Source organism: Antennarius striatus, chromosome 15 (assembly GCF_040054535.1).
Source record: "Antennarius striatus isolate MH-2024 chromosome 15, ASM4005453v1, whole genome shotgun sequence".
NCBI lineage: Eukaryota > Metazoa > Chordata > Actinopteri > Lophiiformes > Antennariidae > Antennarius > Antennarius striatus.
Genome location: NC_090790.1, coordinates 18,892,546 through 18,916,433, shown reverse-complemented (window position 1 = coordinate 18,916,433; position 23,888 = coordinate 18,892,546). Strand labels below are relative to the sequence as shown.

Below are 23,888 nucleotides of genomic sequence, written 5' to 3'. Positions count from 1 at the left end.
TGCAGCGACTGACATCCTGTTTCAGGACGTGTTTATGTGCAAAATAACAAAACCTTCACTCAGCTTCAACTTCCTGACAAACATTTACATATTTATTTCACATGTTTGGAAAAAAACATCAGTTTGGTTTACGTATATGAGGGAATATCGCATCGAAAGTCGTGTTTGTTTGCTACTCAGAACTATTACTAGTTCTGCTTAACCGGGTTTTACTCAAAATCTAGAACTGAGTCAGTGGAAAGTTGACGGGAAATGACTGAAGATGTAGCGACCACAAGAAAAAGGTACAGAGATGACGTGTCTGTCTGTCCATCGGTACAACATGGGTATTGTGGCATGTTATTTCCCACAGTAAGTTCTCACACTTAAATGAAGCGATTCTTAAAAGGTGCAAAGCAAAGACAAAAAAAAACATATTTTGAACCTTACGCCAAAAATATGCAGAAATAATGAGGGGAAAAAAAGCTCTTAAGTGGCAAAACACTGCAGATTGGAAAATAATCTATAAAGTTTAAACATAATTTTCACTTTTTGAACCACTTTTTTGTCTGATACTTTTTTTTAAATTTGAGCCAAAATCATTTTCTTGGACTTTAAACGGTGACATGGTCTGTTGATGACAAAAGTCCATCAGAAAATAAGAGGGAATGAGACAAAAACTTGCAAAGACAACTCAAAGTTAAAAACGTTGCAGCAAAACTGCGCAAACAGCATCCATGAGCGGTGCTGCGCGCCGCCTGCTGCGCAGAATCTGGAACCAGAACAAAAAACTGCCAGGTTTCCTGCACCGACATGTTAGGAGTATTTCTGTTTGTGATTCAAATGAGCCTGCAGAACTGCATGTACTGTATTTTTCACAAGAACATGCAGGCATTAAAACAAACAGGCGTGTCTTTGTGCCCAGATTACTAAAAATGAAACGTCATGATTCAGTAGCTCCGGGCTGGATTACAAACTGAACTGTTCTTTAAATCAGGAGATTTTTGGAAGGGGGCAAAAAAAAAAAAAAAAAAAGGCTCATCATTTTAAAGGTGATCTGGATCTTAATGAGTGAAGAGCAATGCCTCCAAACAACTGCGTAATCGCATTTCATTTAAACCTAATTTACATTAAATGCATTAATAATTACGTATTGGTAAATGACAAGATCTTGCTTGAAGTGATCTTCTGACTCTGCAGAGGTCGAATGAGAGGCGACAGAGGACGTCCTCTGACTCACGGAGCTGCGTAAAATGCGCGTCTTGGTGGATGATGAAGAAGTGAAACCCGGATAAACACAGAGTCATCCTGACGGGTGACAGTTGTCTTCCACGGCTGGTGGAGTGACGCGCAGAGGAGGAGCTGCTCTTCAGCGCGCCGAGGAGACACTTCCCTGTCAGTTGAGAGCTTGACAGCAGCGCGAAACGCATCCGCCAGACGCGCACCACCACCTGCAAAAAAAACCCGCACCAAAACAGAGCAGACGTCTCTGTCCTCCGAGGCGCTCCATGTTTTCATGTTTTCATCATGAACTTTGGCGGATTATGGAATTTTAAAACCGTGCGTAAAAGAGACTTTTGGAAATTACGCATCGATGTGAACGATCTCGGCTTCGGACGTGAGAGAGGAACATTTTGCTGAGTGTGAAACGATGTCAGAACTCTCCGCGGGCATGAACTCCACCACGGTGGCGAGGGGCATATTTCCACCGCCCACCATCCCGTCGATCATGTTCATTTTCGGGGTGGTGGGGAACGTCGTTGCCATCGTGGTCCTGCGAATTTCACGGAAGGAACAAAAGGAGACCACTTTTTACACGCTGGTTTGTGGTTTGGCGGTGACGGACCTCCTGGGCACCCTGCTGGCCAGCCCCATCACCATCGCCACCTACGTGAAAGGCTCCTGGCCGGGAGGCGACCTGCTGTGCCAGTACGCGGGCTTCATCCTGCTCTTCTTCTTCTTGGTCCAGCTCAGCATCGTGCTCGCCATGTCCCTGGAGAGATACATGGCGATCAACCATGCGTATTTCTACAACGAGTACGTCAACCAGAAGATCGCCGCGCTCACCCTGTTCGCCATCTACGTTTCAAACATCGGGTTTTGCGCGCTGCTCAGCTTCGGGCTCGGACAGGTGAAGCTGCAGCGACCCGGGACTTGGTGCTTCATCGACCTGCGGAGCAACCAGACGACAGTCGCCACTTTTAACTTGATGTACGCAGGTGTCAACTCAGTCATCGTGGTGGCCACCGTCATTTGCAACGTGCTGGTGTGCGGCGCTCTGATCCTGATGCACAAGCGCTTCATCCGACGCACGTCTTTGGGCACGGACCAGCGGCGCATCGCGGAGCTCAGGCGCCGGAGGAGCTTCGGACGATTAGCTGGAGCAGAGATCCAGATGGTGATCCTGCTCATAGCGACCTCCGCCGTGGTACTCATCTGCTCCATACCTCTGGTGGTGAGTGATGGCAACGATCTAACCGTTAGATTCTTGTCGTTTCTGTGCGTAAAAGTTGTTTTTTTGGGTGCGCGCACGTCACGGAAAGTTCACAAATTAGTGGATATGAGAAAGAAAACGGATCAGGGTGTCAAATGATGTACAAATTTAATTCACACTCAAAGTATGATGATTGTGCGCACGCGTTTTACGCGTCTCGAACAAACACGGAGGATAAACAAAAGCTTCCACCTGAAGCTATGTGTTCCACTTTGGGATCTTTGTGGTGGCGCATTGCTCTGATGAACACGTGACATCGTTCACACGCCCCATTCCATCATGTCAGCTGTTGACAACACGGATAACACCGTTTACACCTGAGTGTCGGAACTGATTTGACGTCGGTTGTCGGGCGTCATGTCCAGTTCCTGGGCGTTACGCGCGAATTGATCCTCACAGCCGCAAAAATAAATAAATGCTGAGGTCAGGATCAGGGTCAGTTGACAGAGCGGCAGTTCTCACGGTTATTTGCGCATGCAGATTGTCACGTGACGTGTCAGCCTTCCTTCAAGTTGAGCGTCAAACACAAAGAGACGCTTTATCATAATTACACAGCTGCTCAGAACGCGCTTTTGACAATTAGTTGGATGAGTTCTGACAGCTAAATGATCACTTTTTTTTTTAGGATCTGCCATCAGAATTTGCAGCTGGAGTTCAAATGAAGACTTAAATCTGACAGATTATGTCAGTTTCTGTCACCAGAACATATACCCCTCAGTTTTATTATCACGCCTCTGCAGAAATAGCATCAAAGTAAGCGTGTCGGATGTTTTCTGACTGTAAAAACAGGTTGTCAGCTTCCCGTCACCTTTATTTTTTTTAATCCCTCATCTGTCGATTGGAAGCATATTTGATCAGGAGGATAAAAATAATCTGGAGCCGCTTGATTTGACTTGAAAAATGATGAAAGTCGCGGTTTCGTGACGGAATCTGGTGAGATCCCGGAAAGGTCAGCGACCTCTTCATGAGTGACGCCGAAAAATATATTTGGGTTTTTTTGGTCTCTTGTTCGTCTTTACGCTCCCGTCAACATTCAGCCCAGTGTGTTTTTCGATTGCACCACCCGGTATGTAGGACGATGTCAAATAAACAATCGTCTCCCTCTTGTAAACGGAGAGGAGACAAGTCGGGTCTTGTAGAACTATGTCTCCATGTTTGAAAGGCTGATCCGGGTTCCTGTTTTCAGTCCAAACGACATTCATGCCCGTCGTTAACCATTTCTCTCCTGTGCCATCAGGTGAGGATTTTTGAGAACCAGCTGTACAGAAACCAGAAAGAGGAGCCGTTCGGGTTGAACAAAGATCTGTTCGCCATCCGGATGGCCTCCATCAACCCCATCCTGGACCCTTGGATCTACATCCTGCTCAGAAAGACAGTGGTCCTCAAGCTCATGGAGAAAATTAAGTGCCTCTTCTGCAGGATGGGTAGGCGGGGCCGGAGAAGCGGCGGTCAGTTCCGCTGCGCCGACGGCCACCTCACGTCCTCCATCATCTCCCGGGACTCGCCCTCGCTGGCGTCTCGTGATGTACGAGAGATGGTGAGCACGTCGCAGACCTACCTGTACCAGTCGGAGGGAAACCAGGGGACGCCGTGCGGCTCCGGCCCCCTGTTACAGGGCCCCACAGGGGTCGAGAGGGGGTATTCGCAGACGGGTTTGGGGGACGCAGCTCCAGGTAGGCTGCTGGCAGAGCTTCCAAAGGACTCGGACCTGCAGGTGACATTCACGGACGAGGATGCGACTACAAGGGAGAAATGCATATGAGGTGGGAACCGATGGTGGGCCTGGAACCAAAAGGGGCCCGGCGCCAATGGGGCGCCGATGGAGGATTTCACTTCATGAACACATCAGCAAACTGCTCCTGCAAAGATGTCTGATGGAGATGTTGGAGATGTTTGTTAGAGGATGAAATCAGACGTCGTCTTTATCTTCTCTAAGAGAAGGTCCTGAAAGTTCAAAGCCATTTTTTAAAATGGCGTAAAGGTGAACACATGGTACAAATAAACTTAATCGATTTAGAAAACAGCAGCTCGAACGTCCGGGCTGCTAGAATCCCACCGGCCCGTTGGGAGGCCTCCTAAAGTAATGTGTTAATAAAGCAGAACTTAATTTGTTCTTTCCAGACAATTACTTTCCGCGGATCGGTCCAACCTCATCTCATTTCAGCTTAATGGAATTCACAGCTCCCCTCGTCTAATCAGACTTTATTGGCGAGTTAAAGAAGAAAATGAAAGACATTATTTCCCCGCTTATGTTTCAAGATTTCACCTTCTGGGATGAAATCGTCTCTCTCTAGAGGTCGTGATACATTTATCAGGTTCACATTTCAGCTTCGGGTTGTTTCACAATGCAAATGTTTTCCCAAAATGATCAGTAAAATGAAAGTAGTAAAGAAGTTTTGCTCTTTCAGAATTTGAAACTGTAAATTACGAGGTTTAGGGTGACAGTGAAGTATGCATGTGTGATAGAACGGGATATTCAGATAAATAAGGAGTTAATATTTAGAACTTGATCATTTAAGTAATTAATGGATTATAGCAAATTAATTTGGAATGGTTTTAACAAATTGTTTTTTAAAAATTTTTGAATCAAAACTGCAGGAAAACTCGTTTCCAGCTTCTGAAATGTGAATTTCTTGTTTCTTATTGATGTAAATAGAATTATTTGATTGATTTTGAAGACATTCCCTCGAAGCGCGTCGCTCTTTATGGTGATCTGCAGCAGGCCTCTGCTTCCGCCGCGCCGAAGCTGAAAATGAAGCGCTGATTGATCGCAGATTGATCGGAAATGATTGTTTGATCATATTGACCCATTTCAGTGTTCAGAGTCGTCTAAAGCTGTCCTTTAAATAAACGTCTGTACCATCGTTTGGTGTGTTTCCTGCGGCCGCTGTGATGATGTCACGTGGTAGTGAAGTCATGAGGTGATGATGTCATGTTTCTTATTATTGGTAGACGGCTGAGGAGGCGGGTCTAACCTGCACACAGATGTTTCTCTTCTCACCAGAAGGCTTCCAGTCCAAACGTGGCTGGAGTCCAGGACATTCCAGGATCAGAACACCCCCCCCCCACACACACACACACACACACTGAGGAATGGGTTCAAGCTGACGAGTCCCTCCAGAGACAGCGATGGACCAGACACACGTGATAGAGCTTTAAAACAGACAACATAAGTGTTTTTGGAGACTATTTGTGCTCCATCAGATAACAGGAAACACTCTGCAGCGAACGCCAGGCCTTCACTCTGGGAACAGACTTCAAAGACATTGGCATTCCAGGAATGACAAAATGTGCACTGATAACAGTTTGGAATCGCTTTGGAGTTGATTTGCGAGGAGATTTAAAATGAAAGCAGATGTATGATGACGTCTGAAGCTGCGTTAGCGTTAGCGTTAGCGGAGCAACAACTCATCCGTGTGACAGATCATGTTTAAAACATCCTAAATGTTATCGGATAACATTGAAAGCGGATGATGTCAGCTGTTTTTTCCTGGTTTCCGTCACGCGATAAGGAACCCGACCCACAGTGGACCGAAGGAGGTCCGCCACTTGTTTGCGGTCACACCTGAGCGGAGGTGTGCTGATAACCTGCAGGGCGGCGCCAGCTTTGGAAAGGGGAACGTTTTGGTAAACCTGGTTTCAGACAAGAGGAACCGGTTCCAGATGCTGGACTCAACCAGGATGAGGAGGGCGTCGTGAGTCGAGGTCATCAATCAGGGGGGGAGGAATGCGTGCAAATGTAGGAACAAGACTGACCAAACCGCCAGTTGTCGTGGCAACCGATTCGGTAGCTGGGCGTGTCGGAGGCTATGGATTATGAAATCCTAAAGTTCCTTTTTGTTCTCTGTTTGTGTAGAGAAACGTTCCTTCAATATTCTACCGACACGCTGCAAATATCAAAAAAACTCCTTCCAGAGGTCAAAAGATTCACAGACAAAGTTTAAATCTCATTATAAATAAAGATCTCACATCTTTAATCGCTTTCCATTCATGACAAGAACTTTAAACTGATTAACGTTACAGTTTTTTAAAGCACAAAATGTCTTTTATTCCTCTGGACGTAAACGTTTTATCGTGGATTCTTGTTATTCAGGACTCCAGACGGGACAGACCTTTAATGTCCTCTCGCTTTGACGTACTGTTCCTTCGCCGGCGTGGTCGTTTCCTGTGACCCTCCCTCCCCGGTGACGACGTTTCTCACGTGTCCTTCGGCGTCCACGACCACCGTGGTCTTCCTCAGCTGCTCGTAGCGCGTCTGCCGGTCGGCGACGGCCTCGCAGGCGGCCAGCACCTCGTCCGACTCAAAATCGTAGTCCCGCTGCAGCTCCGGGGCGTTCAGGATCTGCCTCTTGGCCTCCTCCTCCTGTCGCGTTTTCTCCGCCGCCGCTGCGTGCTGCTTCTGCAGCCTCCGGGCCCACGCCAGGTCCTCCTGCCACAGGCTGCGCTCCGACGGGCACAGGTGCACGGCCACCTGGAAGGACCTGACGGCCTGCGGGGACAGCGGCGCCAGACAAGGGTTTGTTAAGGCCGATAACACGGTAACAGCAAATAACAAAATGCATTTGCTCGTTTTTTAAAATCTAATAGATCACATGTGTCAAACTCAAGGCCCGGGGGCCAAATGTGGCCCGACAGAGCATAAAAGGTGTCTAAAAATAAATAGGTCAAAAGTATGCATTGACCAAAATGCAGTAATTCAGCCAATTTTAAGATTGACAAAAACACTTTAAACACAGTCGATGTGTTTGATGTTATTCTTATTTATTGATTGATAGTTTGATCCTTGATTGATGGAGTTCTGTGGGTTTAATAACCTGAGAAATTAAAAGGATTCATGTTAGAACAGAGAAACATTTTATTCTGTGTAACTGTAATGTTTGTAACTTCCTTTTCCAGTTATTTATTCACGACAATAAAAATAACCCGTCGTGAACCTGGTTCTGTGTTGGAATCTTACATAATTCCATCTCGTCAGCTTCCTCATGAGAATCTGACATCAGGTCAACAACTAAACGGGTAAACTGCGCCGCCAGGTTCCACCGCCGCTTAAAGCTTCATCCTGAACTGTCGTCTGTGAAACGTTCGTCTCTAGAGTAACGGCGGTCGGAACGAGAGGAATGAGAGACTAGGGGCTGTTTATCAAAAAAGAAAACGGGTGGCTTCACTTGTGGGGGTGGGGTGGGGGGGTTTCCATTTTCTCTAGAGTGCGACGGCGAGATGAGGAAATGAAATAAAGGATGCAGAAGACGAAAATCCATGCCTTGCATTTGTGAAAACAAGGCGCTACGCAAACACGTCGACACAAAGCGCTTAAAAACGCGACTTGACAAGCCTTGCTAAAAATAGACACGCCTTTTACTCAAACTGACTTCACAATAGAACCCTTATTGGAGGGGGGGGGGCGTATTTGTTTTAGTTTGTGCTAAACCAACTTTCATTACTTCCTCTTGTCGTTGCTGAGGACGCCGTAGGACGGGTCGCCGTTTGCTCGGCTGCGAGGAGTCGACAGAATCACTTGGAGGTGCAGGTTTGGTCGATCCACAGGCCGCGACATGTTTGACGGGTAATTTAAGCAACCGTCAAAAAAGCCTGGGGGCGCCTGGCAGGCGTTGAAAGAGGGGACGTCTTCTCAGAGCTAAGCTAAACGGGACGTCGCTAGGCGGTTAGCGAACGACGCTAGCGTCTTTTTTTTGTTTTCCAGGTCGTGGGCGGGGCCTGCGTTCGGGGCGTGTCGCTCTCACCAGGTCCACCTCGCCCAGGTTGAGCTGGGCGCGGCCCAAAGTCTGCCATCCCACCCACCAAAGGGGGCGGAGCTTCACCGCCGTCTCTGCCGCCTTCACGGCTGGGAACACTTCCTGCAGGATGGTGAAGACCTGAAGAGAAGAAGAGGAGGAGAAAGAAGACGGTTTCAAGACTTTACGGCTGCTGCGTTCAGATCATCGAGGTTCGGCGTGGAAAGATTTGCGATCGTGTTTGGTTCAGCGAGAAAGAAGGAGCGTCTAGAAACGTCTCCAGGCGGTAAAACCCGACACGTGGGACTCATCCCTGATCAAATTTTGAATCAGAAAAGCTGGATTTTTAATAACTGAACGACTCGCTTCTCGTTTTTCAGACCGGCATCGTTTCCTTCTGCGGCGACGCGTGAAGGAAGAATCTCACCGAACGGATGGAGTTAAAGCCATGAGCGGAAACAAACCACCAGCAAACAGTCGTTAATGGGAAAATGATGAAATCCAGCATATTCTCACCAGACACCCCCCCCCTCCCCCCAGATAATGGACACTAATAGGTTAGGCGTGCTATGTGTTTGCATCCAAACGCACCGGTTAAAAAGAAACAGCCTGTGTCTACGGAATGATTCACGTCGCAGCATTTAGGGGAAAAAAATCCTTTTTGCGGCGGCGTTTTCCAGACGTGGTCGTCTAATGATTTCCTTCTCAAATATCATATAATGGATAATATTACATTAGGCCCCCCCGGATGTGAATGCTTTTGGCTATAAGGAGGGGTTTTATTGTATTTAGTTGGAGTAAATGAATAAGAAATATTAGCGAGCTCTGTTAATCCGTCTGCCTCCTCTCGCCGCTCCCGTCTCTCCAAACTTCTGGGAAGTAGTGACTTTAAAGATGTCTAGAGCGCAAATAAAAAAAATTAAAAAAAAAAAAAAGGAGGAGAAAAAGCTAAAAAAAAAAAAGAAGAAGAAGAAGATAGAGATAAAAAAAAAAAACTCCAAGAAAAACATCGAACGACAGAAGAGGAAGTGAAAGAAACGAGGGAAGAACGAGGACGTCGAGATTCAAAGCCGTGAAGCTTCAAGGCTGCTGGGAACGGCGATGTCGATGACATCATCACCTGTCCGACGCGATGGAGGGTCGATGAAGAGAGAAAACCTGCAAGATTCGCCCCGAATTCCAGCGTCAAACGTGACGTGAACCGTGAAGTCGTCACGAGTTGTGGACGTGGAAATAAAAAGTCCGGATTGGGAGGAAATGATGAAACGGATACCTGAGACTTCATCTCGTACAGGTCGGGGTTGTCGGGGGTCAGCTGGACGGCCTCGTCCCACTTCTTTATGGCCTCCCAGTGCCTGCAGAAAACACAAACACACACACACACCGTAGTTTACATGGAGGACACACACACACACACACAAAGTTTGTTGATGGCATCACAAACCATCACCTGGCTGCTGCTCTACACTGGGCAAACGTTGTGTCAGATATCAATAATCAGCCATGTTATATAATTATAATGTGATGTTAAACAAAGTAGACAGTTCAACACGCTCATGTTGAATTTGACTGAAGTTCAAATCGAATTCAAACAGACTCAGATGCTCGGGTCGGGTTCTCCTCTCCGAAAACGGATTTTAACCCTGAAATTCCTTCCTGACTGGGAAAATGATCATGTGACACGCCAGAAACACGACGTTAGAACGGGATAAGAAACTTGTGGTTGCTCAGAACGAATCGTGAGGCAGAGGAGGAAGAGCAGTGAACGCGCTGAGATTGTTGACAGACGCTTCAGGGACGCGCCGCGAGGAAAAAGATCAGGATCCGGCTGAACGTCTGAAGCCGTTTGGTGTGGATTAATCCAAACGGTTCTCCAACCGCCGCCTCCTCCTCCTCCAGTCAATATTGACTCAACAATCATTTATTCTAATAAATCCACTGCAACTTGAAGGTGGAATCTGCTGTTTGGAACTCTTCTGCTGTGTCTTTTAGGTGTTTTCTAGCTTTTAAAGAGACGAACATCCTGGCAACCAAAAGAGATCTTTAACTCTGATCTGCAGCCAGAAGCAGGATCCAGCCTGAGAAAACACACCGCCACCGTTTGACAGTCGGACAGGAGGGTGAGGAAATGGAACTGGGGCAGGGGGGGGAAGGAGGGGTGGGGGGTTTCACCAGCAAAGTGAGGCAAAAGCAACGGCAGTAGGAAGAGAGGAAGTGAAGCAAGACTTGATGAAGCACATAAGGGCTAAAAGTGACACCTCTGCTGTTATCAAAGACGGAAAACACCCAGATAAGACGGCTAAACTAACCCTAATCTAGTAATCTAAATAAACACCCACACACAACACTAACTGCTGAGATGAGTTAAATCCAGCGGCTGGAGGTCGGACGCATCAGCTGAATATTTGGACAAAATGTCCCAACGCGCCACAACAACTGTACAAACTATCGGGGAAGAATCCATATTATCTGAGCAAATGCATGGTTTTTTATTTTCTCGGTGGGACATTCTCAGGAAATTTGATAACGTTTCCACAACAGCTGCCAGTTCGGATTGTTTAAAGATGTCGTCAGATCCCGAGGAGAAAAACTCAAGTCAGCACGTTTGCTGGTGTGAAGCCAGATGGAGTCTTCACTCAGATTCTACGCTTCATGAGTTCAGAATATTCTTCACCAGGGTAAATCGAAGGTAACATGTTCTCCACATTTGGACACTCATGACTGCTGATGAGAAAAAAAGGCAGAGGTGATCGTACGAAAACATTAAATTGTGTTTCAGAAATTTCAATTTAAAAAAAAAAAGGTTAAAAACTTTGGACAGAACATCTAAAGCTACTCAAACCTAAAAGGAGATTCTAACCGCGAACAGAAAGTGGAGGAGGTCTCTCGTCGCAGCACGAGCATCTGAACCTGTGTAACGACGGTGTGACATCACAGGAAGGTGTCGTCAGCGTGCTGACAAACGCCGCCAGACAACATCTCAAACCTCTAAACAGCCATTATGGATCACAATGAAAGATCATTTCCTCGGGAAAATCCACTTTCTACACGCAAATTCAATTGCTGTTGGTCTCTGAGGGCAATGGCATTACTGGCCTCAGGGGTTGGTGGTGGGTGTCACAAAGTGATTATTCAGCTGAAAAAGGTCAGGAGATAACTGGTCTTACAGGAAGTCTTTGGAGCTGAAGTCTCTTTTCTTATAAAAATATCAGTAATAATGATCATGTAATTCCCCACTAGAGAATAATTTAAGAGCTGCTGGGAAGAAGAAGATAACAATCAACTTATGGGGAATTATTCCATTTTTCTATAGTAGAAAACATATAAAGTATCAAATTCATATCTGTGTAAATTTAATTTCCCATTATTTACTAACCAAACTTTTACAGAAATGGTTGATCTTTAACTTTCATTCATTAAATAAATTATGAATAAGCAACTTGTTGATGTGCGTAAACAACACAGTACAGGTGAAGCTGTGTGGCGCGTTGGCGCCACCTAGTGGAGGCTTCATAGCATTACATGTAGAATTTTTTTTTTTTTTTTTTTTGGGAAAATCACTGATTTAGCAGTGGATAAATTTTGAATATGATCAGGACGGTTCTGACTTTTGTTCCGATCCACGGTGAGGTGCATCCCTTACCTGCCCTGCTCAGCCAGCTGTTCTCCCTCCGCCTTCAGCCTCTTGCTCTTGGCCGTGCAGTCCTCCTGCAGAATCTCCCGGCGTCTCTTGATGGACTGCAGCCAGTCCACCTCCTCCACCTGCCCTCCGCCATCCTCAGGCTTCTCTGCTTCGGCCTCGAACTGCTGCAGCGCCGACTTGGAAACCTTCTCCCCAACTTTCCTCTTCCAGCCAAAAGAAGCCATTATGCTGGCTGAACGGAAATGGATTATGAAATGTAATCCCTCCCCCGATAATCCCAATTAATCTGTAACCAGAATGCAATAAATAATTGAAAATCTGCGGGGTTATACTTATATTTTACTTGTCAGAAAATGGCGAAATGTGCAATTTACCGTGCACGTAGTTTAGCCCACTATTCGGAGACTAATATTTAGCTCTGATGCTGCAGACAGGGAATATAATTTAATTTATATCGCGTTTATTACCTAAACCTGACTTCAAGCTGCTGCAGCCCGGACACTAGTTCGAATCCCCGTCACAACACAAGCGCTAGCTAGCGTTAGCTTAGCTTGTTTGCTAACCTTTCCCCGAGCCCGGGCCACTTCAGTGTGTTTGCGCTGCTAAAGTTCGCTCATGAGTCATGTTGTTATTTTTAAAACGTTGAATTGTGCTCGGGAGGGAAGCCACACGCACACAATCTCCGCTTTCCGTGAGCTAAAACGGACAAGCTAACCTAGGCTAATGTTTGGCCATATTTGGTGATCCGTCAGATTCACAAACCCGGAAGTTGTGGAAATGTTTACATCGACTCTTAAAGGAACAGGCACCCTATTTGTTCAAATTCAGATATTGACCTCTGTTTTGACTTTTTTATGTATACATATTTCTGGATTTAAAACACGCCCCCTTGTTTATTTGTATACTAAATAAACGAATAGTGACTTCACAGCCCATCATGCATTTCTTCTGTCATATACAGGCTTTAAGGCCAACACTGGCATCTGCTCCCGCAGTGGTGGCCAAATTGGCATGTTCGAGGTGCAACAGGCAGCTGGTCGACAAGTTGATCACTACTGGACTAGTTGATCAATATTGAAGTAGTCAATGAGGGCGTGATTGGTCTGTTTTTGTTCTTCTTGCTATTTAATGCACATTCATGGAATGTTGAGCATTCACTGCCTCGTCAGCGTGCCAGGACCACAATACCAGTCACGCTGCATGAGTGGAATTTATCAGATGCAATTTCACTCCACTTTGTGCTGTTAAATTATGAGTTTGTTAGCAAATGGTTGTTCCCTTGTTAAACTATTAGTTGAATAAAGTTTGGTACAGCCTCAAATGTATTCTTTCAGTCATAATTGTGACCTGGATAGCAGGTAGCAGATGTCACGTTTTACGTCACTGGTTTTGTAACAATGATATTTTATAAAATGCCCCAGAATTGTTCTTGTACTCCTTTATGTTCACTGCATGACTGTCTCATTAAAGTAGTAATATGTACTTTAAGGTAATGTCATTTACTCCTCAAAGCGCACAACAAAACAGAAAAAAGGCAGAAATGTCAGTAATTGTGTGCAATGTAGCAGTTTATTAGGCAGTTGTGTATACAAATGATTCAACACTGTCCATTCAGATTTACACTGGTCCATCTCGTTGGGTCCCTTTACAAATCAAACAAAAATAGAACTTTTTTTTTGTTGTACTTCAGTCAGACTTGACAGATTGTATATGCTAACAGTCCACTAGGATGCTACTCCAAAAGCTCTCAAAAAGGTCACGGTTCGACACATTCATCATTCCCATAAAAACTCAGAACTTGCAAAATGCCCTTTGAACTAAAAAATGTTTAGTAATATCTTTCCACCTTAGTGTGTTTCTAAACTATGCTAACTATATCTTATAAACTTGAGTTTAAAACTGAGACATAAAGGTCAAATATCAACTAAATATACCGGTAATCAAAATCTTCCTCGTAAGACAGAAAAAGAAATAAAATCAATTATTGTCACTCTTGGCAATTTTTAACAGTTACATCTCAGAAAAGTAAAACAGTTCATATAAACATATCTTTTCATCTGTAAAGAGCTAAGCACCAGAAACTGAGTAATGATGCCTAAAGATGTTTTGGCAAAGACGTAATCCGATGTTTAAGTTTTGCAGTGACGACTTTATTTTCTTTTTCAGACCAATCTGTAAACTTTTAACAAACAGTAATCGTGAATGAACAACACTTTTAAGAATTGTGTCCCATAAAGTTGCAAATGGTAGCAATAAATCCAACCAGCACTGAATTTTAATATGATGGTAATAAAAAGATGAAACAGCGCTGATGAAAATAAGGCAGCCGAACGAAAGACAAGACGTAAGACGAGACTCGGGGAACGGAGACGATTTAACGACTTCACATCTCAAGACTTTGTGAGATTGTAAGACTTTGAAGAAAAATAAAAGCACTATGATCATAAACTTAAGATCACAATGTCAACGTGATGAATTCTTCCTCGGCAAAGGCTGCAAGTTACCCCAGCACGATCTAACAATTAGGAGCTCAGGAGTCGTTTCAAGTTAAATACGGATGTAAAACGTCCCTCAAGATCAAACTGGATGGGAAAATATAACCAAAGTGGAAGGATGTTTTCATTTGCCGATTCAAATATCCATGAAATTTCTGTGACTGCTCTAAATCCCACTCAAACTGTGCAGCGTGGCCCAAACGTGATGGATTGGCATTTATTAAATCTGAATGTAGGTAAAAGGCTTTTCAACTGTGTTGAGCTCAAATCCTAAACTTCAATCTAAAACTACGATTTAAAGAAATACAATTTTTAAAAAAAAGTGAAATTGAAACGGACATTTTGTTCCAAATTTTGAGTGTCATTGAAAAATGGCTTTTAAATGATAAGACATAATCAGTCCCTAAAGAAAATCAAGTATCAGAATAAGTGATTGTAGAAAACAAAACTGAAATATTGATTTAAAAACCAGACGGTAAAAAGATATATATACTATCCAGCAATCGATTTCAATGCAAATAAAAAAAAAAAGACAAACCTCTATTTGCAATAGAATCAACGCTGCGTCCACCTAACGCACCGATAAATATATTCATGTCTTTATATATAAAAACGTCGGGGACAGACAAACAGATCTTTACAACGAGGACAAAACCATGACAATTTAGTCTCTGATGACTCAGATTCTCAACAGAAAATCAAACAAATCTGACAAAGCATTCCTTTGACCCCCTCCCCCCTCCCAGTGGCATTCGATAGCGATACAGGAAGGGGGGGGGGGGTCATTGCACATCTTCAGTTCAATGAATGAGACGGGCGTGGCGTTCCTCGCCAGAGCCGGCGCAGCGCCGCGTTACATCCACGCCGCGTTACATCCACGCCACCTTTCTGCTCCCCACTGAGAGAAATGCAACAACAGCAGGAAATAGAAGATACTTGTGCAAAAGTGCTTTCCGCATCCTGTACAACTACCACCCGAACACAAATCCCCCAATGCGCGGCTTCCTTCTCCGCAAAGCGAAAACTTCACCTTCTACTCTGTACCAGAAAGCGGGACTCGCTGATTACAGTACAGAAAATTCAGTGTCATCACTTGGGCGTGTATGCATCGTGGGATATGGACATTTGCTGTTGAACTGATCAGAAAATTTAACCCCCCCCTCCGACGTGTTCTGTCCTAGCTATAAGTAGTTTGTCAATCATTACTCTGAGTAACCCTTTCCGTCCCGTGCCATCTCAGTATACATCTCTTCCGGTTAGGACACACTAACCCGCCTCAGTGCCGTGGAACAATCCCTCCATCCTCAGCCGGGGACGAGTCGCGCCACCAATCGTTTGCATGCTTATTGCTATAAAGACACTCGCAGAGGAAAAAAGGCTAGCGATTGTTTTGCAAGCTATCGTGCAAGTAGTTTAATAAGATTTGCACACATCTCGAAGAACTCGATGGTGTGGCTTCCTGGTCGAGGGACAGACGCGTTGTCTCCGCCGGTGGAGTCGATGGATGAGGTCAACGACGACGCTAAAGAGCCTTCCGCCGCTTTGGTGGACTGCACCAGGCCGGTTGCTGCCGTGCCGTCTGCCCCGTCCACATCGGTCTTAATAGTGGTGCGGTAGTTGCCCACGGATCCGGAGCGGAGAGGGGTAGCAGTCCCGGACTTTGTCTCCAACATGTCATCTGGAAAACACAAGACAGCTGTTATTAAAAAAAACATGAAAACAGAAATGTTTGGGATTTTCTCTGTCGCTTTTGACATCAACTTCATTCTATGTGCTTTAATAAAGGTCTCAACTACAGTAATACCATTAGATACGAGTTTAACCTATGTGTGAGCTCGTAAGTCATTTTTCCATTTAAATAAAATTATTTTAATCCGTTCTAACCTCTAAAAAAGCCCCTAATCCCTATATTCTGAAAAAAATTTCTGCCAACACGTGGTAAAGAACAAGATCCGGTCTCACTGATGTTGTATCCGTCCACCAACATGTGGTGGTGTGCTGAAGCATGACTCTTATCTCCAGTAACTTGTATGTCGAGCAGCTTGTATCTCAGGGCTTGACTTTACCAGCTTTAAGTATTGTGAATTTGTACGTGACTTTTATTTTAATTTAAATTCTATCACCGCTGGTTTTCTAAAACTTGTTCCAAACGCATCAACCGCTACTGTAAAATCTAACCTTACACCTTTTTTGAAGGCATGTCTGTGCTGACCTACGCCAACAATCTTATCTCACACTTTCCTTTGAGATACCGCAGCACACCTTCATTCGACCCGCAGTCAATCATTTATGAAGTCTGCACTGACCCGAAGCACTAGAGGGCAGAATCCAGGTTAATACTAACCAGCTGGAGGGAGACGACGGCTTCAGCAGAAAATCAGGCAAGTTAGATAAATAACGTGTAAACTGACGTAAGACGTTTCACCGGTAATTCCAGGTTTGATTCCCAATAACTGAACCCATTCAAACTAAAAAAATTAACTTTTACATCAATAACTTTTGTAGGAAAAACACAATTTATGTACATAATTCTTGTATTTTTCACACATCTAGAGACAAATGATGCAGAGGAGCGTCATCCTTACCATCTATGCTACGAAAGTCGAGGAGGTAGGTTCTACTGTCCACCTGGTAGAGCTGAAGGCTCATCTTGGTTTGCATCCCAGTAACTGGGTTCTTCCTTCTCACACGGAGATAATACGGGTTGACGACCTGCAGGAGTTCAACAGTGAAGGAAGCGTGACTGTGTGATCGGCACGCTCTGATCTCACAGATCATTAACTACAGTAAATGCACACAATCTTGACTTGAAGTACTGGATAAATATGTGATTAGCTGTAACACATATTTAACAACAACAAACAGAGCGCCGTCTGACACTGACTTTCTCTTCTTGTTACCTTCCACTCGTAGTCCAGCTGCTTCATGGCGCGGCACACTTCGGACATGATGTCGTTGGGCCTGCTCTGACTGCGGATACCCAGGTGCCACTTGGCCCTCCGGACGCCCTGGTGCTTCGACTTCTGGGGGTTGAGTTCGTCCAGTGTGTGGCGAGGCCTGGGTAGCGTCTCCGCCACCAGGAAGGGCACGCGCTCCGGGTGGGGCTTGGCGATGCCGGTCACGGCGGAGCCGGAAGAGGTGAGGTGCTGGTCGTCCAGAAAGGAGTCAGGGGGGCTGGACGCCAGGTAGAAGTCCTTGGCTTCGTTCATGATGCGACGGTTGTCGATGATGAGGTGGTAGGCGACGGCCAACGGGTCCTGGTGGTTACGGCTGTAGATGCACGTCAGGACCTCCTCCTCTGTGCACTCAAACTTCTCACACACCTCCTTCAGGGCCTCGTCGTCTATCATGTTGCTGCTGTAGGAGGGGTCCTCAGGGAAAAGGTACTTGGGGAGGTCCTGTTTGAACCACTCATCCTCCCTGAGGAGAAGAAACGATAGTAGAAAAACAAACCACAGGAAGAGGAAAGTGCGTCAGACTACTTTTCTTATTTACTCTTGCTCAACAAACCACATGCTTCACAATCCAGACAAATATTAGTTGCTCACCGGATCTCTTTGATGGTGGCTCTTTTCATCGGGTCGACCTGGAGCATGTGTTTCAGCAGACTTATCACCGCTGGGTTCAAATACTGCGGAGTAAAAAACATCCCGTCGCAGATCTTCTTAAAGAGCGTCGGCACGTGGTCGTCATCGAAAGGGAGCGTCCCACACAACAAGGCGTAGAGAATGACCCCGCTGCTCCAGATATCCACCTCCGGACCCGCGTATAACCTGAGGACGGGAAACACAACAAATGGGGGTCGTTTCGTATTCAGTTTACATCTTCTGTTTGGTGTCCTGGTGACGTTTGAATGATGTCTTCACCTTCCTGAGATGACCTCAGGAGCAGCATAGTTTGGAGAACCACAGCTTGTTCGCAGGAACTCTCCATCTGACATCATGTTTGACAAACCTGCACAGAATTGACAACGTCATGTCAAACACATGGCATTTAAAACATCTGGATGGAATTCTGGAAGGAATTCTCACTCGGCAGGTAAATTAAGTAGGCTACTTAAAACCAGTACATAAGATGAGTTCTCACAAAGTCTCTGGATACTTACTGGATGCTGACTACCATGGTAATTGGAGAGATTCAGTGGCTTTAACGATGAGTATCAAAATACATTTAAAATACACATCAACTCAAAAAAAACATGGAAATAAAACAAAATACGGCACTCTCCCGCTCCTAACCTCAGTTTTTAACATACATAAATGTTCATCCTCATTATTTCTAATCACCAGGCGTCGTGTGACGTCCTCTGGCTTGTAAGAATTGGTAAATGTGTTTTCTTTCTTTGTAATATATTTGCTGACTGTTTTGAATATTTTCAAACCTGAATTGTTCCTATCTTTGTTCGCCAGCTGGTTGTTTTCCCTTTCCTCATTGTTGCTGTCACACTACAACATTTCTTTGGCTGATTACTGCAACCAGCTGTCAATCACTGGACGCTGGAGAAACATTCCTTCACGTGATTTACTGTCTCTAAGCATTCGATGAAGGATGCAGACTATTTTTCTGGGGGACAGAGTCCTGATGATATTAATGCTCACTAAACTCCTGAGGTTAGGAAACACTCCACTCACCGAAGTCTGCGATCTTGGCGTTCATTTGTGCATCTAGCAGCACGTTCTCAGGCTTGAGGTCTCTGTGCACCACCATGTGTCTGTGGCAGTAGTCGACGGCTGAAATGATCTGCTGGAACAGGCGACGGCTCTCCTTCTCATCCAACTGTCGGAGCAGAAACCATCCGTTAGGTGTGATTCCTCGCTGTGACTCAGTTTGTAGCCGACAGCGGCACCATGGAGTGTTTTCGTATCTGCTAAAGCTGCTGCTATTGCTTTTGTTTCCCCGGTTATTCGATCTGTAACGAAGGCTGCCAACAACATCAAGCACACAAAGCACTTTTGTACTCCAGTCCGCTCGCTGATAATATAAAATATGCATTATCTGCTACAGCTGACAACACATAAAGAGTGGAAGGAAATCCTAACGTATGTCACGATGACATAGTAAAGTAAAGCACGGTCAAGTTGGCGTGGTGCGTTACCTTTCCATTTTTGCAGATGTAGTCGAAGAGCTCGCCTCCTGAGACATACTCCATCACCATGAAGATATCTGTGGGGGTGCTAATTACCTGATACCTGCAGAGATGAATACACAGAGGAAACGGTAGGTCATCAACATGTAGAGGGTGTCACACTGCTAATGCGAAGACGGTACGGTGCTCTTCTTTCATCTTTTGTATGGACGGAAAAAAGGATAGTGTGCTATTACATCTCCTGGATTTAATATCCAACCGGGGGGCTGTTTGAGAAACACCAGGAGTAGCTGGCAGGAGTCATTTTTCATTCTCTCAAAACAAGCCCAAGGCCTTTCTGGGCAAGCGCAGATATGATAGATCTGCTTTGATATCGCAAGAATCTCTACTGTGGGGCGTCATGTGACTCCAAACACTCGTTTTATTCCGGAATGTTTGTCCTCCGTCTCCTTTTAGTAAATAAACATTCATAAATGAAGAACACAGAAATGTCCGGCAGCACATTGCGTCTGTCTGACAGGCGCTCAAACCTTTTTGAAACTGATTTTTAAAGTAATCAATCCGTAACGATGATGCGAGAGATTTTTCTTCCACATGCATTCATGCATCTAATCGACTAAGCCAACTTCAAATCTGTATGTTACATACAGATTTGAAGTTGGTTATATGAAATATAGCATTTAAAGACGTTTTAAACTGAACCCACTGGTTTGAGAACGGGTTATTGGTTCCATTCCTTACATGTCAAAGTTGTGTCTCTTTACACGACAGCCGCAGAAAATAACAAGACAACTGCTATAACGCAGCGGGGCTGAAACAACACTGTGGGCTAAATTCACAGCTTTCAGAATGCTAACCAAACAGAAACAAGGAGATTATGACGCCACATCATTAGCGCGCTGCACGGTGCTATTTGTCTATCTCGAATCCATGCGTCGCATATCTTGGATCTGGATCTGTATGTAAATGCGATAATGACTGCAGTAAAGTCAACAGGAACTCAAACAGATTCTCTGCCTCTCTTATGTCACCATTCCTGAAATCAACCAACAAACAAGCGAAGCAGACTCAACGGCCATCGCTTTGCGTGCTGCACCAATGTTTGTGCACTCGAGCAAAGACAGGATCTCGTTCTTTCAACACACAGTTTACATTCTTGTGCATGCATGACATGGAGCTGGTATTCAAGGACATCAGCCACACCTCCTGGTCGGTTAAATGCCCCGTTAAATGTGCTATTGTGCCCTTGCTGCAGCCTGTGCATGGTCACAATAACAAGCAGGAATCTCTGAAAGTCTGAGATGTACTCATTTCATATTTTAACTACCTATTTGACAGCTCAACTGTACCGCCATGGCGTTTTGTGTCGGGTGTTTACTTGAGGCTTGTAGTGATTGTTATCCCCGCCATAAGACACAAACTGAGCTGAATACAGTCAAAACCACAAAGAATCTATCTTTACGCACAGGCAGGCACTGGCTTTGGCGATTTGAAATTGTAAATATAATTATATCCTGCTATATTACAACTGCACTACACAGACTCGCGAAAAGATGAAGAATTTGAGCAGTAAGGCCACAAAAAAAGACAATTACAAAGCAGCTAAGTCATTAAAATATAAGTTAAACAGAGGGTATAAGCAAAAGGACTTATATGTAAAAAAAACCCAGAGGAGCAGAGAAGGAAGAGATTGGTCAGACAGATATTGCCCTAGATGGATATAATCTAAAACACACCCTTTAAAAGTCTGGAAATAGCTCCGTGTGTGGTATTAATGTGGCGGCAGGGGGATAATGGAGCAGAGAGCAGGGTGTAATCTAGGACTTACAGTTTAATTATGTGAGGGTGTCTGAAAAGCTTGAGGTTTTGTATCTCCCTGCGGATCTTTCCCACCACATCCAAACTGCGAATCTTCTGCCTGTTCAAGATCTTCACCGCCACTTGGTGCTTGGTCAGCTCGTGCTGTCCCACTGCAGGATAAAACACAATCAGTATACATGAAGTGTTAGCAGTTACAATCCAATTGACTACCATAATGAAGGAGAAGACAAAGGGAAGGATGGGCGGTCGGGTGGGTGGGGAGGCAAGGTGAGTTGGATCATCATCAAAACTCTTTAGCAACAGCACAAAGGCATTTACAAAAGCGTCACTTTTTATTTTAGGTACAATGCCTACAATGACTGGACAAAAATTACACAATAACATCCTGTAAAAATCTACAATAAATCAAACTTATGACATCTAATGACTTGGTAGTCAAGCTAAGTGGCCTTCGCAGAGGTCTGAACTCAAAGAAGTCCAGTTTTAAGCTGCCACTGATCACTGATTTACCAGTCGCTCTGGTAGTGAGCTATTAACCAGATCTCCAATAATTGTGACCACACTCACCAGCTCTAACACCCTTCCTCACAACAATATGACACCGAGCGCACAGAAATGACTCACTGGGGACAAACTGACTGAAAACAAGGCTGGTTGGTTCACTTCATTAAATAGATTGTGTGTTCTTTGGCTCTACATATTGAAATAGAAAACAGCCCAGAGCAGTTTGGACACCTGAAAACTACATTAGACAATAAAAAGACACACAACTTCTATAAACTAGGAGAAAAACCCTCCTGAAACCTCATGGCTACCATGACAAATACCTGTTGGTACAAGAAAGCCACACATTGACAGCCTGTTGGCCCCGCCCCCTCCATGTGCACGCGCATGGGCTCGCCCCTGTCTCTCGACACATTTAGAAGCCGACTCCTTATTGCTACGGAGAAGACTGCCTGAGCAGAATAACTTTATTTTGACGTTCAAATGTAAGCAGACTAAACGAAAAAAAATTGGGACAACCGGATATTCACGATTGAGATACGTTAGCAGCGAGTCGTAACACCAAAAGGTTTACTTCCCGGTGTATTTCATGACAAGCGACTTGTAGCTCTCCGGCTAGCTCATAACGCAATAGACGCTAACTGAACTAGAAGTGGCTAATTACGTGCCCATGTCGTAAAACTGCCGCCATTTAGCTGTCGGGGAAACGGTGGCCACCCCTAGAAAACGTCATGTTTGTTTAGAACAAATAGAGCCAAAGAACGGGACGACAAGCGTTTTACCGTTCAGGTAACGTTAGCCCCGATAGCACGCTGAATTAGCAGCTAAGCTAAAAGCTCCCAGTGCCACAATCGTTCAGTTGGCAGGTTGCACGAGCGCTCAGACGTACCTTTAACCTTTCCAAACGTCCCCACTCCGAGTGTGTCTCCGAGAATGTAATGTCCAATTTTAACTCTTCCTTCATGTTTCTTTTCCGTCGCCATCTTCCCGCAGTGGCCTTGCTGCGGGTTAGCTAGCTGCGGACAGACACGGACCAAACTCAGCTGTGTGCGTCTCAAGTCTTTGCGGCTCCGTGCAGTGAAAAGAGTGGGAGGGGCCCCGGCTCGTGCGTGATTCGTCAAAGGCGTAGCCGACGTAAATATTGCCTTCAAGGACACTCGGAAATTGCACGACTATAATTTTACCAAACTTCATTTCGTCGGTAAACATTCTATTATTGTTTGCGTTAAAACAAGGTGGACGGAGTGAATCGAGAGGAAATACATAGGAAATACATAACACAAAACGACCTGTGGTTCAAACGAGCGCAGGATTGTCGTTTGGTTACATCTTTGAATTAATCATAACAAACTTCTACATTCACTGATGACGTTTGTTTAAAATATTTAATAAATGATTGTTATGTAACTCTTAGATTTTTGGACAACGGATTACATGTCTCTTGTAGCATTTGAAACTTCTAGAAGTCACATTTCAGACGCAGAAATCTTGTTTATAAACCTCTCAAATTAATTCGTTTTAGGTTTTTTTCCCCCCCTGAACGTACCATAAATGGTCCAATCTACTGTACATAATCTGACCTGGTGATGAATGAAAACACAAAATTAAACAATTCAGTCGAAGTTACATTTCCCCATCCTATGTAGGGTGTTATGTAGAATACTTTACACAAACTAAAGATAAATTTAACGTGACTGTACAAAGTCACATGTGGAATTGTAATCTCGTGATATGTAGCCTCGCCATTCAAAATTAGACCGTGACTAAACTTTTGCAATACTTTTCGACTTTACTCTGACAAACTCCTGTCTGTGTCCCACAACTAACAGGAAGAACCAGCTCAAATTGATGAGAATAATGTTGATTTATGTCTTTGTAATTGCTCACTGTCTTTAAGCATTTCATACTTTTCATGCTGAACATAAGGCAGACTATACTGACTGAAAGGAATGCTGAGAATACCTGAACTTAATCTGAATGAATGTTAAACTCTTGACTTATATAACCCATTTGTTTAAAGGCGACTGCTTGATTCTTAAGAGTGTTGTGTATTTTAACTGATGTCATTGCACTGCAAATCGTGATGGAGATGAAACCACAGTGGTTCTGAGACCCCAGTTGACCCGTAAGACAA

General features: G+C 44.7%; 3 protein-coding genes across 5 annotated transcripts; 1 reads left to right on the top strand and 2 right to left on the bottom strand.

Moving 5' to 3' along the window:
* The first annotated feature begins 125 nt into the window (after positions 1–125).
* LOC137608095 (prostaglandin E2 receptor EP4 subtype-like) lies at positions 126–5,356 on the top strand. The gene is made up of 2 exons (XM_068334145.1): positions 126–2,434; positions 3,711–5,356. The coding sequence occupies exons 1-2, from the start codon at positions 1,631–1,633 to the stop codon at positions 4,233–4,235; spliced, it is 1,329 nt and encodes a 442-aa protein (XP_068190246.1). The 5' UTR covers positions 126–1,630; the 3' UTR covers positions 4,236–5,356.
* A 1,062-nt stretch (positions 5,357–6,418) lies between these two features.
* On the bottom strand, positions 6,419–12,781 carry ttc33 (tetratricopeptide repeat domain 33). Of its 3 annotated transcripts, none has more exons than XM_068334148.1 (5): positions 12,316–12,781; positions 11,849–12,080; positions 9,479–9,560; positions 8,215–8,346; positions 6,419–6,962 (listed from the first exon to the last, which is right to left on the bottom strand). In XM_068334148.1, exons 2-5 carry the CDS (start codon positions 12,070–12,072, stop codon positions 6,588–6,590), a joined length of 813 nt encoding a protein of 270 aa, XP_068190249.1. In that variant the 5' UTR covers positions 12,073–12,080; positions 12,316–12,781; the 3' UTR covers positions 6,419–6,587. The 3 variants fall into 3 exon arrangements, with proteins under 3 accessions (XP_068190249.1, XP_068190250.1, XP_068190247.1); XM_068334149.1 differs by having other exon boundaries at positions 12,412–12,781; XM_068334146.1 differs by having other exon boundaries at positions 11,849–12,134; positions 12,223–12,682.
* A 619-nt stretch (positions 12,782–13,400) lies between these two features.
* On the bottom strand, positions 13,401–22,849 carry prkaa1 (protein kinase, AMP-activated, alpha 1 catalytic subunit). Its single transcript, XM_068334390.1, has 9 exons — positions 22,644–22,849; positions 21,258–21,399; positions 19,439–19,532; positions 18,975–19,119; positions 18,210–18,297; positions 17,892–18,116; positions 17,244–17,763; positions 16,929–17,055; positions 13,401–16,021 (listed from the first exon to the last, which is right to left on the bottom strand). The coding sequence occupies exons 1-9, from the start codon at positions 22,735–22,737 to the stop codon at positions 15,741–15,743; spliced, it is 1,716 nt and encodes a 571-aa protein (XP_068190491.1). The 5' UTR covers positions 22,738–22,849; the 3' UTR covers positions 13,401–15,740.
* Between the last annotated feature and the right edge of the window lie 1,039 nt (positions 22,850–23,888).

What these genes read in the sequence shown, in the direction of transcription:
- prkaa1 (XM_068334390.1), bottom strand. Translation starts at nt 22,737, where the DNA reads ATGGCGACGGAAAAGAAACATGAAGGAAGAGTTAAAATTGGACATTAC. An exon ending in CACCCTCACATAATTAAACT is followed by an intron (nt 19,533 to 21,257) that starts GTAAGTCCTAGA and finishes TCATCTCTGCAG; the next exon opens with GTATCAGGTAATTAGCACCC. An exon ending in ACATCTGCAAAAATGGAAAG is followed by an intron (nt 19,120 to 19,438) that starts GTAACGCACCAC and finishes CTGCTCCGACAG; the next exon opens with TTGGATGAGAAGGAGAGCCG.
- LOC137608095 (XM_068334145.1), top strand. Translation starts at nt 1,631, where the DNA reads ATGTCAGAACTCTCCGCGGGCATGAACTCCACCACGGTGGCGAGGGGC. An exon ending in TCTGCTCCATACCTCTGGTG is followed by an intron (nt 2,435 to 3,710) that starts GTGAGTGATGGC and finishes CTGTGCCATCAG; the next exon opens with GTGAGGATTTTTGAGAACCA.
- ttc33 (XM_068334148.1), bottom strand. Translation starts at nt 12,072, where the DNA reads ATGGCTTCTTTTGGCTGGAAGAGGAAAGTTGGGGAGAAGGTTTCCAAG. An exon ending in CAGCTGGCTGAGCAGGGCAG is followed by an intron (nt 9,561 to 11,848) that starts GTAAGGGATGCA and finishes TGTTTTCTGCAG; the next exon opens with GCACTGGGAGGCCATAAAGA. An exon ending in ACCTGGGCGAGGTGGACCTG is followed by an intron (nt 6,963 to 8,214) that starts GTGAGAGCGACA and finishes CTGTCCCCGCAG; the next exon opens with GCCGTCAGGTCCTTCCAGGT.